Consider the following 18,481-nt stretch of genomic DNA (forward strand, 5'->3'; position numbering starts at 1 on the left):
TATAGCAACGAGAAGAAAAGAAGAAATAAACATTGATGAAATTGTGGTAGGACCGGAAGTGACACAGGAGCAAAAAACCGAACTATGGAGAATTTTAAATGGGTACAGACAGGTTATAGCGAAGAATATCCATGAAATTGGCAAGACGAACCTGATCGAGATGGACATTAAGGAAAAATCGGATAGTAGACCTGTTACGTGCAAACCGTACAAGACAACTCAAGAGGAACGAGAGAAAATCAAAGAAATTGTTGGCGAATGGAAGGAAGCTGGTATTGTTACCGAAACAATCTCGCCATATGCTTCACCAGTGTTGCTAGTTAAGAAGAAGACAGGTGAACATAGACTAGTTGTAGACTATAGAAGACTGAACTGTCAAACAGAACGAATGAATTTTCCAATTCCCAACTTTGACGAGATTTCTGAAGTTTTGGTAGGAGCAAAGATGTTCATAACCCTAGATCTTGCACACGGATACTTGCAGATACCCCTAGCAAAGGAGGCCCAACACAAAACAGCATTTATCACTCCTGATGAAACCGGACAATTCACTAGAGCTATGTTTGGTTTGATGAACTCCCCCTTTTATTTTGCTAAATTGATGCAGTCAGTTTTAGGACCCTATCAAAATAAACTCGTGGTATTCTATTTGGATGACATTTTAATTCCAGCAAGTAATTGGGCAGAACTGATTGAAAGATTGGAACTGGTGTTGAAACTTTTGAAGGAAGCAGGATTAACTTTAAAGTTATCAAAATGTGAATTTGGAAAAAGTGAAATTGGTTACTTGGGTTTTGTCATTTCTAGCAAAGGATTACAGCCAGGACCGAGGAAGCTAGAAGCAATTGCCAATTACCCCAGACCTTGTAACAACCATGAGATCAAAAGATTCTTAGGACTTGTCGGATTCTTTAGAAGGTTCATTCCAAAGTTTGCTCTGATAGTCCAGCCGTTGAGCAAGTTATTGAAGAAAGAAAGCAAATTTTACTGGGATGAAGAACAGGAGAGAAGCTTTTCAGAGGTAAAGTCAATGCTAATGAAAGAACCTGTGCTGCAAATATTTAACCCAAGAGCCGAAAGAACTGAATTACATACAGATGCTTCTAAAGATGGATTAGCTGCAATTTTACTCCAATCCGATGAGACAGGAAAGATGAGGATGGTGTATGCAGTTAGTCGAAAGACTACAGATGCAGAGAAGTCATACCATTCATCGAAACTGGAACTGCTAGCTATCATATGGTCAATTGAAAGACTTAGATTTCTACTTTTGCCAATAAAATTCACAATTGTGACGGATTGCCAAGCACTTTGCTATTTAAACAAAAACAAGACCACCAATAGTCAGATAATAAGATGGTGCAACACACTGAGCGAATATGACTACGATATTAGGTACAAACCAGGAGAGGTGATGCAACATGTGGATGCATTGTCCCGAGCACCAACAGAAGAAGCAAATGGAGATGCAGAAGACCTAATTACTGACAAATTTTCAGTGTATTCTATAATATCCCGAGAAGAAGAGATTTTGTTGACGCAAAGGTCCGACAGCAATTTGAACAACAAGATAAGAATTTTAAAAATGAGACCATCTGAGAGAACAAAAGCAGAGAATGGTGAAGTAGAAACCTACATTCTGAAAAACAACCTGTTGTACAAAACTGTGAATCAAGGAAACGAGGTAAATTATCTATATGTAGTACCAACAACGATGAGGAAATCAATAGTGATTAAATATCACGACCTGGATGGACATGGAGGATTGGACAGGACTTTGGAAAAGATAAAAAGATACTACTATTTCCCTGGGATGAGAAAATATGTATCGAACCATTTAAGAATGTGTCTTGAATGCATTTTGGCCAAACATAAGGTAGGGAAACAGGAAGGATATTTGAATCCAATACCCCCTGGAAAAAGACCATTCGAGGTAGTACACTGCGACTATTTGGGACCTTTCGTAACTAGCAATAAAGGAAATAAATATGTTTTAGTCATTATAGATAACTTGACGAAGTTTGTACAATTGGAGATTGCGAAGAACGTGACATCGACAACCACAATAGCAAAATTCAGCAAGTTTATCGATAAGTTTGGTGCACCAATTCGATTAATTACAGATAGAGGAACTTGCTTCACATCTAAGAAGTTCGAAGAATTTTGTGATGACCATGGTATAAGACATACTTTGAACTCGAGCAGACACCCACAAGCAAACGGTATGGTCGAACGAGTCAATAGCACCTTAATACCTATGATACAAGTGAATGTTGAAGAAGCTGATGGAAGAGATTGGGACCGAATGGTTAAACTAATCGAGAGACAAATGAACACGTCGGTGAATAAAACTACCAATAAAACCCCATTCGAAGCACTATATGGATACTCACCAAGATTTAAAGATGGACTCATGAGAAGGTTAACGGAAGAAAACGAACATTATAAGCCACCACAAGAAATACAAGAAGAAATTCAGGGAAAGATTAGAAGCGAACAGGATAAAACCAAAGATAGGTACGACAGCCATAGAAATGCAGGTATAAAATACCAAGTTGGAGACATTGTCTATATGAAGGCAAATCCAGTCAGTACGGGAGAATCCACCAAATTACAAAGGAGATTCAAAGGGCCTCTAGTAATAAGTCAAGTGTTACCATCAGACACTTACGGCTTAACAAACCTGGACGACAATCAAGACCAGATGAGAACCACGGCACATGTGAGTCAACTCAAATTATGGAGAAATTGTGCCTATGACGAAGATGAAAACCAAGATGAAGGAAACCCAGAGGACGAACGAGAAGAGGAGACTCAGAACGAAGACTCAGAGGCGAACCAGGACGAAGACCCTGAAGTGAACCAGAACGAAGACCCTGAAGTGAACCAGAACGTAGACCCTGAAGTGAACCAAGCTGAACCAAATAATGATGTGCACGAGGGACGAGCGGCTAGAAGAAGAAGACTGCCAAGATACTTACAAGATTATATTATGTAAATGTCAGGATAGGCCGAGTGTTATAATGATAATATTTTATAAGAAAGAAAAAGATGTAAATTTATGTTAGTCTAGATTCTATGATCAAATACGATATGGTTAGGTAAAATTTTAAGAAACAGTAGATACGAGCTACGAGTTGAGTTGAGGTGAGTTGAGATTGTTGAGAATTAGTTGTGTGTAAATTATTTGTGAATAAACTTTGTTGAACGTTATCCATTTTGTTGAGTTTGAGTTATTAGAAACAGTGCGATAAATAAATAGACAATTATAGAAATAAATATATATAACAGGAGTTACCCCCCCCCTTAATTCAAATAAATTTTAATTGTATTCTCAGTTCTTAATAGAACATTAAAATTGAATTTTGTGCGATTTGCGAAGCAGGAGCAGAGCAATACTTTTCTTCTAGCTTTGAGTTGAGGAATTTTTCCTAATAACTGTAAGGTCATATTTACATATCCAGTTACTACCAGTATTGGTAATTTAAAGACTAAATTCAGAGGAGGATTTTCCAATTATAAGTTTACCATTAAGGTCTGCCAACAGAGGCTTCTTAAGTAGCTATTAAGGATTTCCTGACCTTTGTTCAAAGGATAAGGTGCTATACTGAGACGCACAGGTACACAGTTTCTCGTTGTTATATTTTCGAATTTCTTTTCCTACCTTTTAAATCAGAATTGAATGCTGAGCACAGCTAGAAAACAATGAAAGGATGTTCCCTTTGAAACCATATTATGGTCTTTTTACAAAAATGGGATTTCAACAAGTTTTTGAGTATCTTAAACACTGTTTGAGACACTCATGACAACTCAGTGTCTTTGGTATTACTTCCTTTTTCATTGTTTGGTTACACCTGTTTGAGACAATTAAACATTTTACGTAATTTTATCTGAAATAGCTCTCCACTGCATGCCTGGAGTGTTTCAAGCGACCATTGAGGGTTTCACCTATATATAGCCATTTGGCTATTCAATGTGTTGGCTTCCTCTCTTATTTCCATTCCTAAATTGATTTTAACAATTCTGTATTTTATTTCTAGTTTCAGGATTGTCTTCACATTTTGAAGATCTGTCAAAGTAGAAAAGGCTATCTTCTCTGAGGTCACAGCATTGCCAAACGATTTCTTAATTGTATTCACACAATTATGGTTAATGCCAGGAATTCGAACTGAAAACAAAGAAGCGTTATAACAACTAGCATCTGTTCAACAACACATCTCCACTTCGGATAGTCATTCCATTGTGAGAATTATCATAGTCTACCGACAAAGGCATAGCAACTGTCTAAAACAAGCATCCTAACTGCGGATGATCCATCCATTAGGGGCATGAAGATCCGTCTGATAACAGGGTTCCATGCTCTTCGGATAAAAAAGTCTGTGTTAACCACAGGCATCTATAATGAAAGTTATACAACATAATCTGCATCCTGTACTGTGGACAGCTAGCTATTACAACAACAGGCACTTATCTGACAGCCAGACCGGCATTCCATTGTAAAAAATGGGGGTCTGAAATATTAAAAGTCATTAATATTACATACAGTATGATGGCAAATGGCATGGCAGTCATCCATATTGAAGGATGGCATCTGTCTGATAATAGTGAGACAGGAAATGTGTTCAATAATCGGGAATGTAATAATGCATTCATAGCCATATATATCTATATAAAGACAGTCAACCATACTGTAAGCTGGCATCTGTTATAACAACAGGCCTCTCCCGGACGATAGTCAGACAGTCATTTGTATATATGAACAATCCGTTATAACAACGGTTTTGTGTAATATAATAATTACCAATAATATATATCTGTATGATGAGGCATCGATACAATCTGTTCTAGCAGCAGTAGTCTGTTCAGCAAGGGTCCAAGGGTCCATCATCCGTTGTAAAACAGGCATCTTGTTAGACAATGTTAGACAGACTGTCATAACAACAGGCATCTGTTTTTGCAACGGGCATCTGTCTATACATCCATAGACAGGCATCCGTACTGAGTACAGGCAATCCGTTTTTTCAAACGGGCATCCATCTGTCTATTGACAGATAGGCATCCGTACTGGGTACAGGCAATCCGTCGTTACAAACGGGCATCCATCTGTCTATTGACAGATAGGCATCCGTACTGGGTACAGGCAATCCATTTTTACAAACGGGCATCCATCTGTCTATTGACAGATAGGCATCCGTACTGGGTACAGGCAATCCATTTTTACAAATGGGCATCCATCTGTCTATTGACAGATAGGCATCCGTACTGGGTACAGGCAATCCATTTTTACAAATGGGCATCCATCTGTCTATTGACAGATAGGCATCCGTACTGGGTACAGGCAATCCGTTTTAATAAACGGGCATCCATCTGTCCATTTGACAGATAGGTATAGACATCCGTACTGGGTACAGGCAATCCGTTTTGATAAACGGGCATCCATCTGTCCATTTGACAGATAGGTATAGACATCCGTACTGGGTACAGGCAATCCGTTTTGATAAACGGGCATCCATCTGTCCATTTGACAGATAGGTATAGACATCCGTACTGGGTACAGGCAATCCGTTTTGATAAACGGGCATCCATCTGTCTATTTGACAGATAGGTATAGACATCCGTACTGGGTACAGGCAATCCGTTTTGATAAACGGGCATCCATCTGTCTATTTGACAGATAGGTATAGACATCCGTACTGGGTACAGGCAATCCGTTTTGATAAACGGGCATCCATCTGTCTATTTGACAGATAGGTATAGACATCCGTACTGGGTACAGGCAATCCGTTTTAATAAACGGGCATCGGTTAAAACCGGGAATCCAAGGGGCTTCGGGGTCTTCTGGCTAAAACATATTTAAATTATGATTTAAGCATACCTTCTACAAAAGTTATCTCTGACAACTGTTTCGTGCTTCATCCCAAAACGTACTAGATTCGTTTACATCTTTTTCTGCCAATAGGAACGTAACTTGTTGAATCTTCTCAATTCCATTCTAATATATGGATTTTTCGTCACATGGCTCTCTCAATAATTTTGCAAGGATTGTAGATTATAATCTTTGAATATATCCTTCCGAAGAATTGAGTACTTCACTTTTGTCCTTAGTAAGGGCAAAATTTTAAACACGTGTGGTTCTTCCGACACAAAAAACAAATAATGGCGATTCTAGGCTAAAGGAGCATCGAGGAAGCATGGGGAATGGGGATGCGTGCGCAGTTTTTTAGGTTGGAAATATGACTCTATGGTCATATACTTTGAACACTGTGGAGAATTCCTTCGGAAACAAGTATACTACAGTCGTATTCGGGTTCGGCTTTCTGACAGTCCGAGAATTGTTCTAGGACTGCGCAAAACTCTTGCGCCCTAGTATTAAATCCTCTGCGCAGTTCTAGAACCATCCTCGGACCGTCCAAAAGCCGAACCCGAATACAGCTTACAATTATGATCTAGAGGACGAGACGCGCAATATAATCGGAGGATAGAAGGAGACAGAACTAATAACCAGACAGCGGACCGTGCTCGAGAGCACGGTTCAAGTTTTGGTTAACCAACTACGAACCAGACGATTAATGACGTCATCAATTTGTCATTCGAATGTGGTTGGTCCAAATATGACGAACCAACCTATGAACCAGCCAAGAACCAATATCATTCGAAATCGCCCAAAGTGTAGTTCACACAGCACGAATAGTAGAGCAAAACTCTTGTTATGTGGTGTATTGATGGAATAGAAAAACACAAATGATCTGAAATTGGTCAATATGAAGCAAGTGCCTAGAAATTAAGACTGAATTACTGCAATTAACACACACACATTTAACTGTTAAATTAGATAAAATGCAGATGGGAATTTGAAATATTTCAACCATGAAGATGCGATTCCGGAAGGCCCTTACTATAGCAGCATTTGTCTTTCTGATATTGATAATTTTCATGATATATTCCTTCAAAGATTTTACAGATCTTTATAATAGTAGTAAGTCGTCAATTACTGATGATTTTGAACAGGTACGTTTTAAACTCGATACCCTTCAACTTTCACAAAAAATATATTTCAGAACAAATGGTTACATTTTGAGAATCGTATTAGACAGTTAGAAAGTGGACTTAATAAACATCATGAAGCAGTTAACCAAATAAAGATTGCCATGAAAAATATGTATAATGCAAGTATGATACCAAATAGTATCAAGGCATCAAATGATGTCATAGCTCAACCTAAGAAAAAATTGATTTCGGGATCTGAAATGCTCTATAATTCTCATTGTTCATTCAAAATTAATATATCCCCTAGTTCTGATATTAATATGCTAGATACATATGAAAAAATTGGTTTTGATAACAAAGATGGGGGTGTATGGAAGCAAGGATGGAAAATTGAAGTGGATGAAAAGGACTGGAACAGGAACAATATATTGAAGGTCATTTGAAAGCTTTGTATCTCAAGGAAAAATTACAACGTAATATTTGATTTATTTAAAGGTTTTTGTTGTGCCTCACTCTCATAACGACCCAGGATGGATTAAAACTTTCGAAGAATATTACATATCACAAACAAAACATATATTGAACAATATGTTGAATAAATTGCCTGAAGACCCCAGAAGAAAATTTATTTGGGCTGAGATTTCATTTTTTGCTATGTGGTGGGATGACCTCAGTGAAGATGAGCAGAAACAAGTGAGAAAGTAGGTTTTATAGTAACATGGTATATCAAGGATGAAATAATAAGTTCTATGATATAACTAGTGTTTTACCTTTCAGACTGATAGAAAATGGACAGCTTGAAATTGTATCAGGTGGTTGGGTAATGAATGATGAAGCTAATTCTCACTGGATTTCGATCATACAACAATATACAGATGGACATCAGTGGTTGCAACAAAATCTCAATTATACACCGAAAAGCAGTTGGTCGATAGATCCTTTTGGTATGAGTGCAACACAACCATCACTTCTTAAGAGAATGGGTCTGCACAATATGTTGATACAAAGAGTACATTATTCTGTGAAAAAGCACTTAGCTAGCACCAAGCAGCTAGAATTTAGATGGAGGCAGATGTGGGGTAAGTAGTGAATACCCGACATAACAGAAAATGCCATCTCTATACCTTCAAAATTGCTCCTTGTGGACTTAAATCAAAAAGCTCTTATTTTTGGTGTTCTATCATGCCCAGAAATATTGCTGGTCATTACTGATTCACCTTGTGTATTCCTCATTTATATAGATCAACAAGGTGATACGGATATGTTTACTCATATGATGCCTTTCTACTCCTATGATGTACCCCACACCTGTGGGCCTGATCCAAAAATATGCTGTCAATTTGACTTCAAAAGATTACCGGGGCATGGATTGCATTGTCCTTGGAAAATAGCCCCTCAGCCAATTACTGATGCAAATGTAGCTATGAAGTAAGTGGACTGACATCATCATCAACATTTCCTGTTTCTGAACAAGCCTTTTCTAGAGCTAATCTTCTTTTGGATCAGTACAGAAAAAAGTCTAAACTTTTCAAGACTAATGTTGTGTTGGCCCCCCTAGGAGACGATTTTCGATATGATCACTCTACAGAGTGGGACGTGCAGTATAATAATTACCAGAAGTTATTTGAATATATGAATTCTCATCCGGAGCTTCACGTTAAGGTTTGCATTTTGATTGTGTAAATTAGATTTCTGAAATTATGAATGCAATTATTTTAGGCGCAATTTGGGACACTTTCAGAGTATTTTAATGCTGTGCTAAAGGAATTGAAACTATCGGATTTTCCGGTACTAAACGGTGATTTCTTCACATATTCTGATAGGGATGATCACTATTGGAGTGGTTATTATACTTCCAGACCTTTTTATAAGAGAATGGATCGTGTTTTATTATATTACATACGATCTGCTCAAATTATCCTCACATTGAAATACTTGAAAAATGAACTAACTACTGAAAAAGAAACCGAATTAGAGAGAATGCTCCAAGAAGCTAGAAGATCTCACTCTTTGTTTCAGCATCATGACGGCATAACAGGAACAGAAAAGGATTTGGTTGTTAAAGATTACGCTGTAAAGTGAGTTTTATTATCATTATTTTTGATAATAAAATGATAAAATTAAATTTTATTACAGGATGCTAAGTGCAATACATAGTTGCCAGAAGATTATTCAATATTGCACATATAAGCTGTTATTGAAGCCTGATTTAACTGAATTCGACAAAGAAGAAATTTATTATAATATTGATGATATCAGACATACCTGGAATGAATTAGAGGAACATTATTCCATAGTCATTGGAGCTGAAATCAGAACGAAAAAAATTGTTGTTTACAATTCATTAACTTTTACTAGAATAGAAGTTATCACACTTATTGTTTCAACACCTAATGTCGAAGTGAGTAGATATGTTATTAATCTCTTCATTGTGAGATGTCCCATTTTGATTCAATGTTTTTTTTTTTACCCGGTGGTACCCTACTTATGGGTAGAATTCTAGCTGCAATTTTATGATTTTCCACGACTAGGAGTGTTGAAAAATTTGTCCCACATTTTGCTGACTTGTACTGTAAGATAACAAGGCTGTTCAAAATGAATTCTACTTTTGAAAAATTCCATTAAATTCCAATTCACAAATTCGTATTGAATGTGGAATTTATGCTGTGAGATCATTTTAGGTTCTTGATGCCAATGGAAAACGAATTCAGTGTCAGATTTCTCCTGTATTTGAATATGGGTCAACTATATCACAGACGAAGTATCATCTTTCTTTTATTGCCACTGTTCCAGCTTTTTCCTTCATTAGTTATACTGTGAATGCTTTGTGGAAACATGAACTAACCAAGTGGGTATATTTTTTATGATCTCATTGTGCAACAGCATTCATTGGATTGATTTTAGGCAAACTGTACATGCTGCTATAAAAATTTATAACCAGTACACTGATGGCCAGCGAGGATACAGTGCTTTTCCTTCAGTTGAAATTTTCCCCAACGCTAGAGAGTTTTCTCTGCACAATTCAAGGGTAACTGCTTCTTTCAATAATGTTGGACTCTTGAAAGCTTTGAAAGCGGGCGTGCACACTATTCCAGTACATTTAGACTTTGCAAAGTGAGTACGTTTATCATTAAATGAAAATTTATGGAATTGAATTAATTTATCTTTAAACATTCAATGCATTGCTTCTGATTGTATTACTTTGAAGATATGGTGTTAAACATGTACAAGAAACCAGCGGAGCATATTTATTCATGCCTGATGGAGATGCCATCCCCATAAAAATTGATAATGCAATTGTGAATGTTGTGGAAGGACCAATTGTTTCTTTCGTTATCCTTCAGTTACCATATGTCCACCATACAGTTAGACTGTATAATACACCCGGTAAATAGTCTTGCAATATTACGTATTCTTTGTTTTTGGTTGAAACTATTTTGAAACTATCAACATTTCAGGTGCTGATAGTTTGGGCCTAGAAATAGAAAATGTTGTTGATATAACGAAAGTTATTAACTTTGAAATTGCCATGAGATTATCCACCAATATTAACAGTACAGACGAGTTTTTCACTGATGCTAATGGTTATCAGGTCAGTAGGTAACATAAATATTCAAATTAATCTTGGCAAAAACACAAAGATTCAATTTTACTGCTAAAATGATACCTTATGGCAACTACAAAACAATTCTTGTGTTCCTACACCATGAACTTTTTCAGATCATCAAAAGGAAAAGATTTTCCAAGCTACCCCTTCAAGCTAACTTTTATCCAATGCCTACCATGGCATATATAGAGGATAAAAATACACGTCTCACAGTAGTGACAGGAAGTCCCTTGGGTTGCAGTTCTCTGAAACCAGGACAATTGGAAATCATGTTGGATAGAAGGCTAAAACAAGATGATAATTTAGGTTTAGGACAGGGTGTGTTGGACAATGTACCTGTTAGGCAGCTTTTCAGAGTTTTACTTGAAAGGAAAACACATTCTTGCCAGGTAATTTTTACGAAAAAGTTATATTTATTTTCCCTTCAGTGATTACATACAAAAGTGTGGTGTTCTTATATTTGTGGAATTTTCAGGCAGCTGCAGGTAATCACCCATCTGGTTTCCCCACTTTATCCAGTTATGCTACAATGCAGTCCCTATTGAACCCCTTGGTGAAACTTCTTAGGACAAATGACGATGATATCAGTACAATGCCTTCTTACATTCCAACAGAAATTGAAATGGGCATTGATTTTTCTGTACCTGCACTGCGTACAAATGTTTATTTTAAAGGAAAGGAGTACCTAGGCCTTATTTTACACAGACAGTATCTGGATGTTTGCTTTTCAGATAGAGTGTTGTTACAACAGTTCCCTCTTAGCGATGGTTCGGTAAGTAACACATTATTTGAACTGTTATTTTTAGAGTATTGTTAGTTCATTCAAATGGACGACATGTTCGATTTTCCAAATGAAAAGTAGTTTTGGGTGATATTTACATATTTGCTTGATTCTCAAGATTAAATTGTCTTTCCGCATATCTTCTCAGGTGAATGTTGCTGATTTCTTACCAGGATTATCATCAGCACGTGCATACAATACTTCCTTAACCTACTTATGGAAGAAAGGTGAATTAGATATAAAACAAGAAATCTCACTGTGCCCTATGAATCTTCAAGCACTTCTCATACAAAACTGATATCTAAATGAATTAGGTATAAAATTTATTAAAATAGTTAATATTCAATTGTACTCATCAGAATCTCAATAATAATTTCTGTTCTTGGGAAAAATATTATGTTCTACCTGGTTAGTTATTCAATTTTTTCCATTTTCCTCAATAGCTAAAATATATTATTTATTATGCACACTTGTGATAGATAAGGCTTTGGTTGTAATTGGAACTTTTTTCAATGGACCTGAATAAAATTTGTATCACTCATATAATTTATTCTACACAGATTTTCCAGATACAAAATAATTATTGATTATGCTTGAATTTTATTCATTCTGAAATGTATATGTGAAACTGAGAAATAGGAGATAAACAAAAGGCTTCTTTTAAAAAAACATTCTTAATTTTGAATCATTTCTTGTGCTTTATATTGATCAATGAGAAGGATGTATTGATTTTATAAATTTTAAATTATTATTTCATTTATAAAGGTGGCAATTTGTTTTTATAACATATGTTAATTATGTTATTCAGTGATAATCATCTGAGATATTTGGATATGATCAGTTTTCTTTGTTTTTATGTGTTCTTGTACATATTTAGTGTATAAAATAATTCTAGTGATTGGATTTATTTTTCTGTTTTTAGGAAGTGAAAGTGTACTTATTACAGAGTAATCAAATAATATTTAATGCTTGAAGAACCTGTTTTGCCTTTTATAAATAAACATCTGGACTTTGTCTTTACTCAATTTTCAAATGAATCCTTTGAAACGGCCACTTTAATAACTTGAAATGATGAAAATCAGATTTTTGGTGTACGCAGTGTAAATATCAAATTTTGTAACATGAATATTTTTTGAGCAATTGCTTGAATCATGTTTGGTAAATTTTCTACATCAATTTAAGAAAATGGTGATGTAATTTTCCAGAAAAATTGCTTGTAGCACAGTTTTTTAATTACACTCAATGTTATCTTACAAATCCTTGGTTTGATTCATTAAATCTATATCGAGCTTGTCCTATTTTTTCAAAACAGCCCTAGATTACCCCATCTATGAGAATTTTCTTCAAACAGATGAAAATTTCACAGAGAAAAAATTTGCTCTATTTGGACTGAACAAAAGTCACTCTGTCGTAGATAGAGCTCTAGATGAACCTTCATATCAATTCAGATAGGCTCGGATTTAAATGTTTAATGGTTTAACAGAGAGTCTGGTCATAGTGTATGCTGATAAGGGGTTTCAAATAGATAAGAGCATTACAGTGACTATCAAACATGTGACTTGATAAAGTCACTATAGACTATAGGTATAGATAACATTACAGTGGCTTCATATACCATATGGTGAATCAGAATAGTCACTGTAGAATGTAGATAACATTACTGTGACTCTATCAAACATGAAGGGTACCATCGTAGATAGAGACCCTCTATCTACGGGTACCATCTATGTATCATATAATAATTTATATGGAAAATAAGAATTCTATAACGGAATTTCCGACGATACGAGGAAGCTCCATCTATGAACAATGTATATAACATTTTTATGTCAACGAGTTTATCCGATTTCAATCGAATTAAACGATGAACTGAAGAAAAAGTGGGAACGATTCGAACGAAAAGAAAAGTGAATTCGCAAAATCTGGTATCATATACACATCATTGATGTTTTATCCCTGAAGTAACAATATTTGTCCTACAATTTTATTATTTAATTTTTATTCATGTTGAGCAATTACTTTAAAGATGAGCCAGGTGAGTTTGATGGAAATAATTCACAGAAGAAATTAAAGCAATATTTCGTGATTGTCCTTCACTTCATAAACTTTCATTTGTCCTATTGAAATCGTTGAAGCCATTGACATACTTTAATTTTCATTTTAATAATAAAATTCCAATTTGTGATACCTTTGAAATTCTTTGTTTTCAGTTAGACAAAATCAAGAATATGATTTTCGTATGACAACAATGAAACGTCTGTTATCAGGTGTTTTTGCAGTGTTTTTTTGTTGTTTATTGCTTTTTCATACTAAACTTCTTTTGAAGGTATGTATCATGATTCAATTGGCGTATTGGGGGAGTGTTCCAGTGCAAAAAGATCGAAAACATCAGATTTTGAAGAATCCACATCAATAAACTGGTCACATCTTCCAGATGTAGTAATTACTGAAATTTTTGACAATTTGAATCATACTGATAGAATAAATGTATCTTCTGTTTGTAAGCATTGGAGAAAGAATCTTTACAATAAGAGGTGAGTTATATTTAGCATCTTTATTTCTGACCTTAAACCTTCTCTCAAATCGTCACTTTTATTGCTCAACTTGTCAGTTACAAGAATGTTAATGTTTGGCTTATTTAAATTCCAAAACAGTAAATGAGAAAGTGATAATTGAGAAATTTCCTCATAAATTTTTCAACTTTCAATCTAATTATTTCTCATCTCATTCATTATTCAACACGTTAACTGAGTTTGCATTATACACTATATTTCAATCAACTAAAATAATTAGAATAAATTTATTCTCTTGTAAGATGGTAGCTAGAATATCGATACTTTTCATGAGAAATTAATATCTAGATGTATAATCAAGAAACATTTTAGATTTTGAGATGAAGTCTCAAACAGTTAATTCCGTTATTGACATTGAAATGTTCAATGACACTTCACATCACAAACATTAATTTCAGATGGTGGAAGGACATTACTTTTACAGTTGAACCAGACAAGATTAACAAAGCAAGATATTTAATTGAAGCCTTCTCCAGAATTGTATCTCATGCCACTATAAAGTTGAACACCTTTTCTACAGAATGCATGGAAGAATTTGTATCACTCATACAAATATTAGCTGATAATCCTAACCTCAAAACATTGATCATCGAACCAACTCATTGCAAATTTTTCGAATTCCCACCAGTGGAAATAATAAAAGAAAAGTATAGTATACGAATAATGCCATTTAGTTGTTCAATGAATGTTTATAAAAATTAATTTTCAGTTTGGAAAATGATAATGCTATAATTAAAAATTCAATAATGAAATGCCTTCCGAAGTTGAATAAGTTTAGTATTGGATGTATAGAAGACTTATCGAATGAAGTGGAAAACTTTTTGAAACTTTTGAATAGGAGACATTCCGAAAGAGTAACTGTTCTTGGACTAGCATCTGTTAAAGATGAGCCTGGAAAATGCAAAAAAGTTGCGTTGAGACCGTCCATCTTCAAACCATTTTCTGGCTTGGAGGTAAAGTAATATCAACACTATATCTCGATTATTGGTTTAGTTACAATTAGTAAGAATAAATTTTTCCCTGTTGCTTGATGCCTGATGTCTGATGCTCTAATTGATGAAAATTCGAAAAACAAGTAACTCTAGTCACAAAAAGTGACACCAGATGTACCATAGAAATTTTTTTTATGCATTCAAGTCCTCCCAAATGGATTTTTTTGGAAAAAAAAATATCAAAATGTGAGGGGAAGCATATCTAGCGCCTTTAAGCTCCGAAGGTCTTGTTAGCAAGACCATTGTCCATTACCATATTATGATACTTTATAAGTATTCCAATTTTTTTCAATAAACAGCTGATCTTGATTTTCTTATTTAATAGATTCTAAGTATAGATTATGATGAAATGAGTGATGAGTTCTTGAATAACTTACATGATGCTACAAACCTAAGAAGATTAGTAGTGCACCTACATAGCATTAGGCCAAGTCATCCTGGTACTTCAAACGAAACCTGGCAAACATTCAAAGAAACTCATCCAGAATGTGAATTCCGATTAACGGTTATACACGCATTCAAAGATATCCATAATTTGCACACTAAAGTACTCAGGAAACAGATGCCTCTTTCTCATCTCAAAGTCTTCTTTTGTGAAAGTGTAAGTGATCTAAAATCCTTTTTTGATAAGTGCTATATATATATCTGTGTTTTTTCTAATAGGTGAACATATCTGTGCTGGAATGTCTGTCACAATACTACCAAGATACACTGCGCAGTTTGATATGGGTAGATTCTCTTAATCAGGAAGGGGGTACTTGGGCAATAACTACACCTTTCTTTGAAACTCCCGATCCTTTTCTTCTGATATCTTGGTTGTGTAAAAAACTAGAGGAAATCATCCTCTACGGATACAAATATTGGGAAGAAAATCTCATAGCAGTTGCAAGACTCAGAGGACCACAACTTCATACACTGGAAATCGCAGAAGATGACATACTCTTTTCCAATAAAAGTTTCTCACCTCACGATACATGTCTTAAGGTAAGAAATTTTGTTGAAGTAGGTAGTAGTACAGAAAGGTTACATTAATGTACTCTTCTTCTAATAATAAATCTCGAGATTTCATCGACCTTGGTGCCACCGTTTGGTCATGACGAATTTTTAACTGACCCCATCTTTTTTGGAATTTTTCGAAGGTCAACTTTCGAGTCGCGTATCTTCCAGGAAAATTATCGTAGATCTAAATGTGATACATATTCTGAAAGAGCAACTATTCTTCTAATAAATCTGCGAACTTCATACCTTTTGGCACAACCGTTTGGTCTTGAGGAAGTTTTAACTGAACCAAGTAGTGGAAACCAATTATCATAACCATGAAATTTTTCGGAAAAAGTGGTCTAAGTCAAAGAGGCACATAGATAAATTATAACAAGTGTGGTATTTCGAAATTTTCGAATTTCATGTAGATTCAGAACATGATGTAAAAATTAAGTATTCTCATTTGAAAATGCAGGGTTGCGTTGTGTTTCACTACTTTGGGACCACCCTATAAGGTGAAAAATAGAATCGATTCAGCCAAATTTTGAATCATTCTCCTTATTGAAGAAAATTTCATAGAATTATGGACTGATCTAGCACTCTTGATTTACTCAGTTTAGTTTATGGAAGGAGAGCCTGTATAGTATTAATTTAATCCCTTCTCCGCATTTCAGGATATTCCCTTGAATTTAAAAAGATCTTGGACTCCCAAAAAAAGATCTGAACTCCATCCAGTAATATGTAATCCAACTGCAGGTGATTCGGACGAATATTTATTGCCAATAGTCCTAGCCGATCTGCACTAGTTAAGTACAATTTAATTTTACCTTAGAATTTCCAAATAAAACCTATTTATTCAACATCGAAAGGAAACCCAAGCAACTCGTTACTGTTCATAAACTGTTGTTTCGAATGGACCATAAGGTAAAGCAGATTAAAAATAACATTTTACGTTTCTTTAACAACAGGAACGTTTTTGAACAGTAAGAAAATATATTATATATATTTCACTTTATTCACTCGATCAAATAATGTTCTTTGCCCAATAATTAAATTGGTATGAGCATAAGCTGTATTTTTCCTATTGGCAGGCCATGTTCTTGATATATACATCATAATATAGCATTTTTGCCATGAGAACTAATTCAATACTTTAGTTACATCTTGTTAATGTCATACTAAAATAAATTTGCTGTCCTATTCACCAAAATATTAAATGCACATGTAAAGTGCAAAAAGAACTTGACAATTTTTTAAACGGAAACTGAACATTTCATAATATTGGGCATCCATTATTTGACTTCAACCTTTTTATGGTTGTTATCTCAAATAACGCTATAATGTTTTTCTATTTCCAACTGATAAATTGTCCATCTTCAATGTATATCTCTTGTCTTTTCATTTTGTTTAGTACTTAACAATATTTGCCAAAATTGTTTATTTCAACGTTTCATCAAAGGCAAATTCATCAGTGATGGATTTGGGAACATTAAAGTATAGGTAAGGGATTAAAACATCTGTGATAACATAATTAAACATGAATGATTGTTACCCAAAAACCTGTTATAGCTTTGGTCTATATACATAAATGGTGAATCAGGTTACCAGGCGAAAGAGAGCGTTTTCATTTTTATTTATGGATTATTTTTATGATCCTTTCACACTTCATCCACAAGATGAATTTTTAGGAATATTGTTATTTATTTCATTATATTTTTATTTATATATCTGTCCAATTTGTTACTGTAAATATCAATTCTAGAATGTTACCAACCAAAGAACTCCTTTTTAATAAAAATTGCATCTTTAATGATGAATGAACCGTAAGTATTGACTAAACAAATATTTCACTTGTTGAATATATGTTTGTAATTTTTATCAGTATTATTTTTCCTGAAACTGTAAGGGATTTGTACAGACTTTTTATGAACTGAAATTGTTATAAAATGATTCTTCCAAATTTTTACGAATGTATAATTTTTACCGAGTAAAAAATCATGATAAAATAAAATTCTTTTTAGCACCTTGCAATCTCCCCTATTTCTAGTTTTGAAGAAAATTTTTTTCGTGATTATTTTAAGAAACGATACCCCTCATTTCAGTTTTATGTGTCTGATTTGAAATTAGAAAAATTATTTCGTTTTGAAGGTGCAACAAGACTACGAATAAGAGCTTGAACTTGAAAATACCTCCCAGTATAAGAACTGTTCGAAATTGCTTACTATAAACTAATCGCAGCTACATTCGTTCATCTATTACTAAAATTTCTACCAATTTAGAAAAAAAAATCGTGTTTATCGTTAAATTAACAGTTCTATAAAATGTCGCAAAATATTCGTAAGGGTTTTATAGAGGTTTAGTGGAAATGCTCTCTTTGTGGAAATAACAAATCAAAAAGGCTAACAATCTTAAAGGTGATGTTCACTTTAAGCATTTATGAGAAAATAATGTGATATGTTGATTAAACACATGAAGGAATGTGTATGTTATATAAAACTATCGATGCCTATAATTGCGTTGAATTGCTTCAATTTAAATTTGATTTAAATCTTTTGATAGA

The 18,481-nt window shown here is 34.5% G+C and overlaps 2 protein-coding genes across 3 annotated transcripts; both read left to right on the forward strand.

Annotated features, from left to right (window-relative positions):
• Positions 1–6,692: 6,692 nt before the first annotated feature.
• LOC123307622 (alpha-mannosidase 2) lies at positions 6,693–12,668 on the forward strand. The gene is made up of 15 exons (XM_044890008.1): positions 6,693–7,008; positions 7,059–7,421; positions 7,483–7,688; positions 7,765–8,066; positions 8,229–8,415; positions 8,472–8,649; positions 8,707–9,065; positions 9,124–9,388; positions 9,669–9,835; positions 9,892–10,101; positions 10,196–10,374; positions 10,446–10,579; positions 10,708–10,983; positions 11,070–11,366; positions 11,524–12,668. Exons 1-15 carry the CDS (start codon positions 6,868–6,870, stop codon positions 11,671–11,673), a joined length of 3,414 nt encoding a protein of 1,137 aa, XP_044745943.1. The 5' UTR covers positions 6,693–6,867; the 3' UTR covers positions 11,674–12,668.
• A 572-nt stretch (positions 12,669–13,240) lies between these two features.
• LOC123306456 (F-box/LRR-repeat protein 21) lies at positions 13,241–17,924 on the forward strand. 2 transcript variants are annotated; one of them, XM_044888471.1, is made up of 8 exons: positions 13,241–13,410; positions 13,586–13,642; positions 13,702–13,909; positions 14,347–14,595; positions 14,658–14,901; positions 15,266–15,541; positions 15,604–15,924; positions 16,596–17,924. In XM_044888471.1, the coding sequence occupies exons 1-8, from the start codon at positions 13,380–13,382 to the stop codon at positions 16,725–16,727; spliced, it is 1,518 nt and encodes a 505-aa protein (XP_044744406.1). In that variant the 5' UTR covers positions 13,241–13,379; the 3' UTR covers positions 16,728–17,924. The 2 variants fall into 2 exon arrangements, with proteins under 2 accessions (XP_044744406.1, XP_044744407.1); XM_044888472.1 differs by lacking the exon at positions 13,586–13,642 and having other exon boundaries at positions 13,242–13,410.
• The last annotated feature ends 557 nt before the right edge of the window (positions 17,925–18,481 follow it).

The sequence above is a fragment of the Coccinella septempunctata genome, chromosome 2 (genome assembly GCF_907165205.1).
Source record: "Coccinella septempunctata chromosome 2, icCocSept1.1, whole genome shotgun sequence".
Lineage (NCBI taxonomy): Eukaryota > Metazoa > Arthropoda > Insecta > Coleoptera > Coccinellidae > Coccinella > Coccinella septempunctata.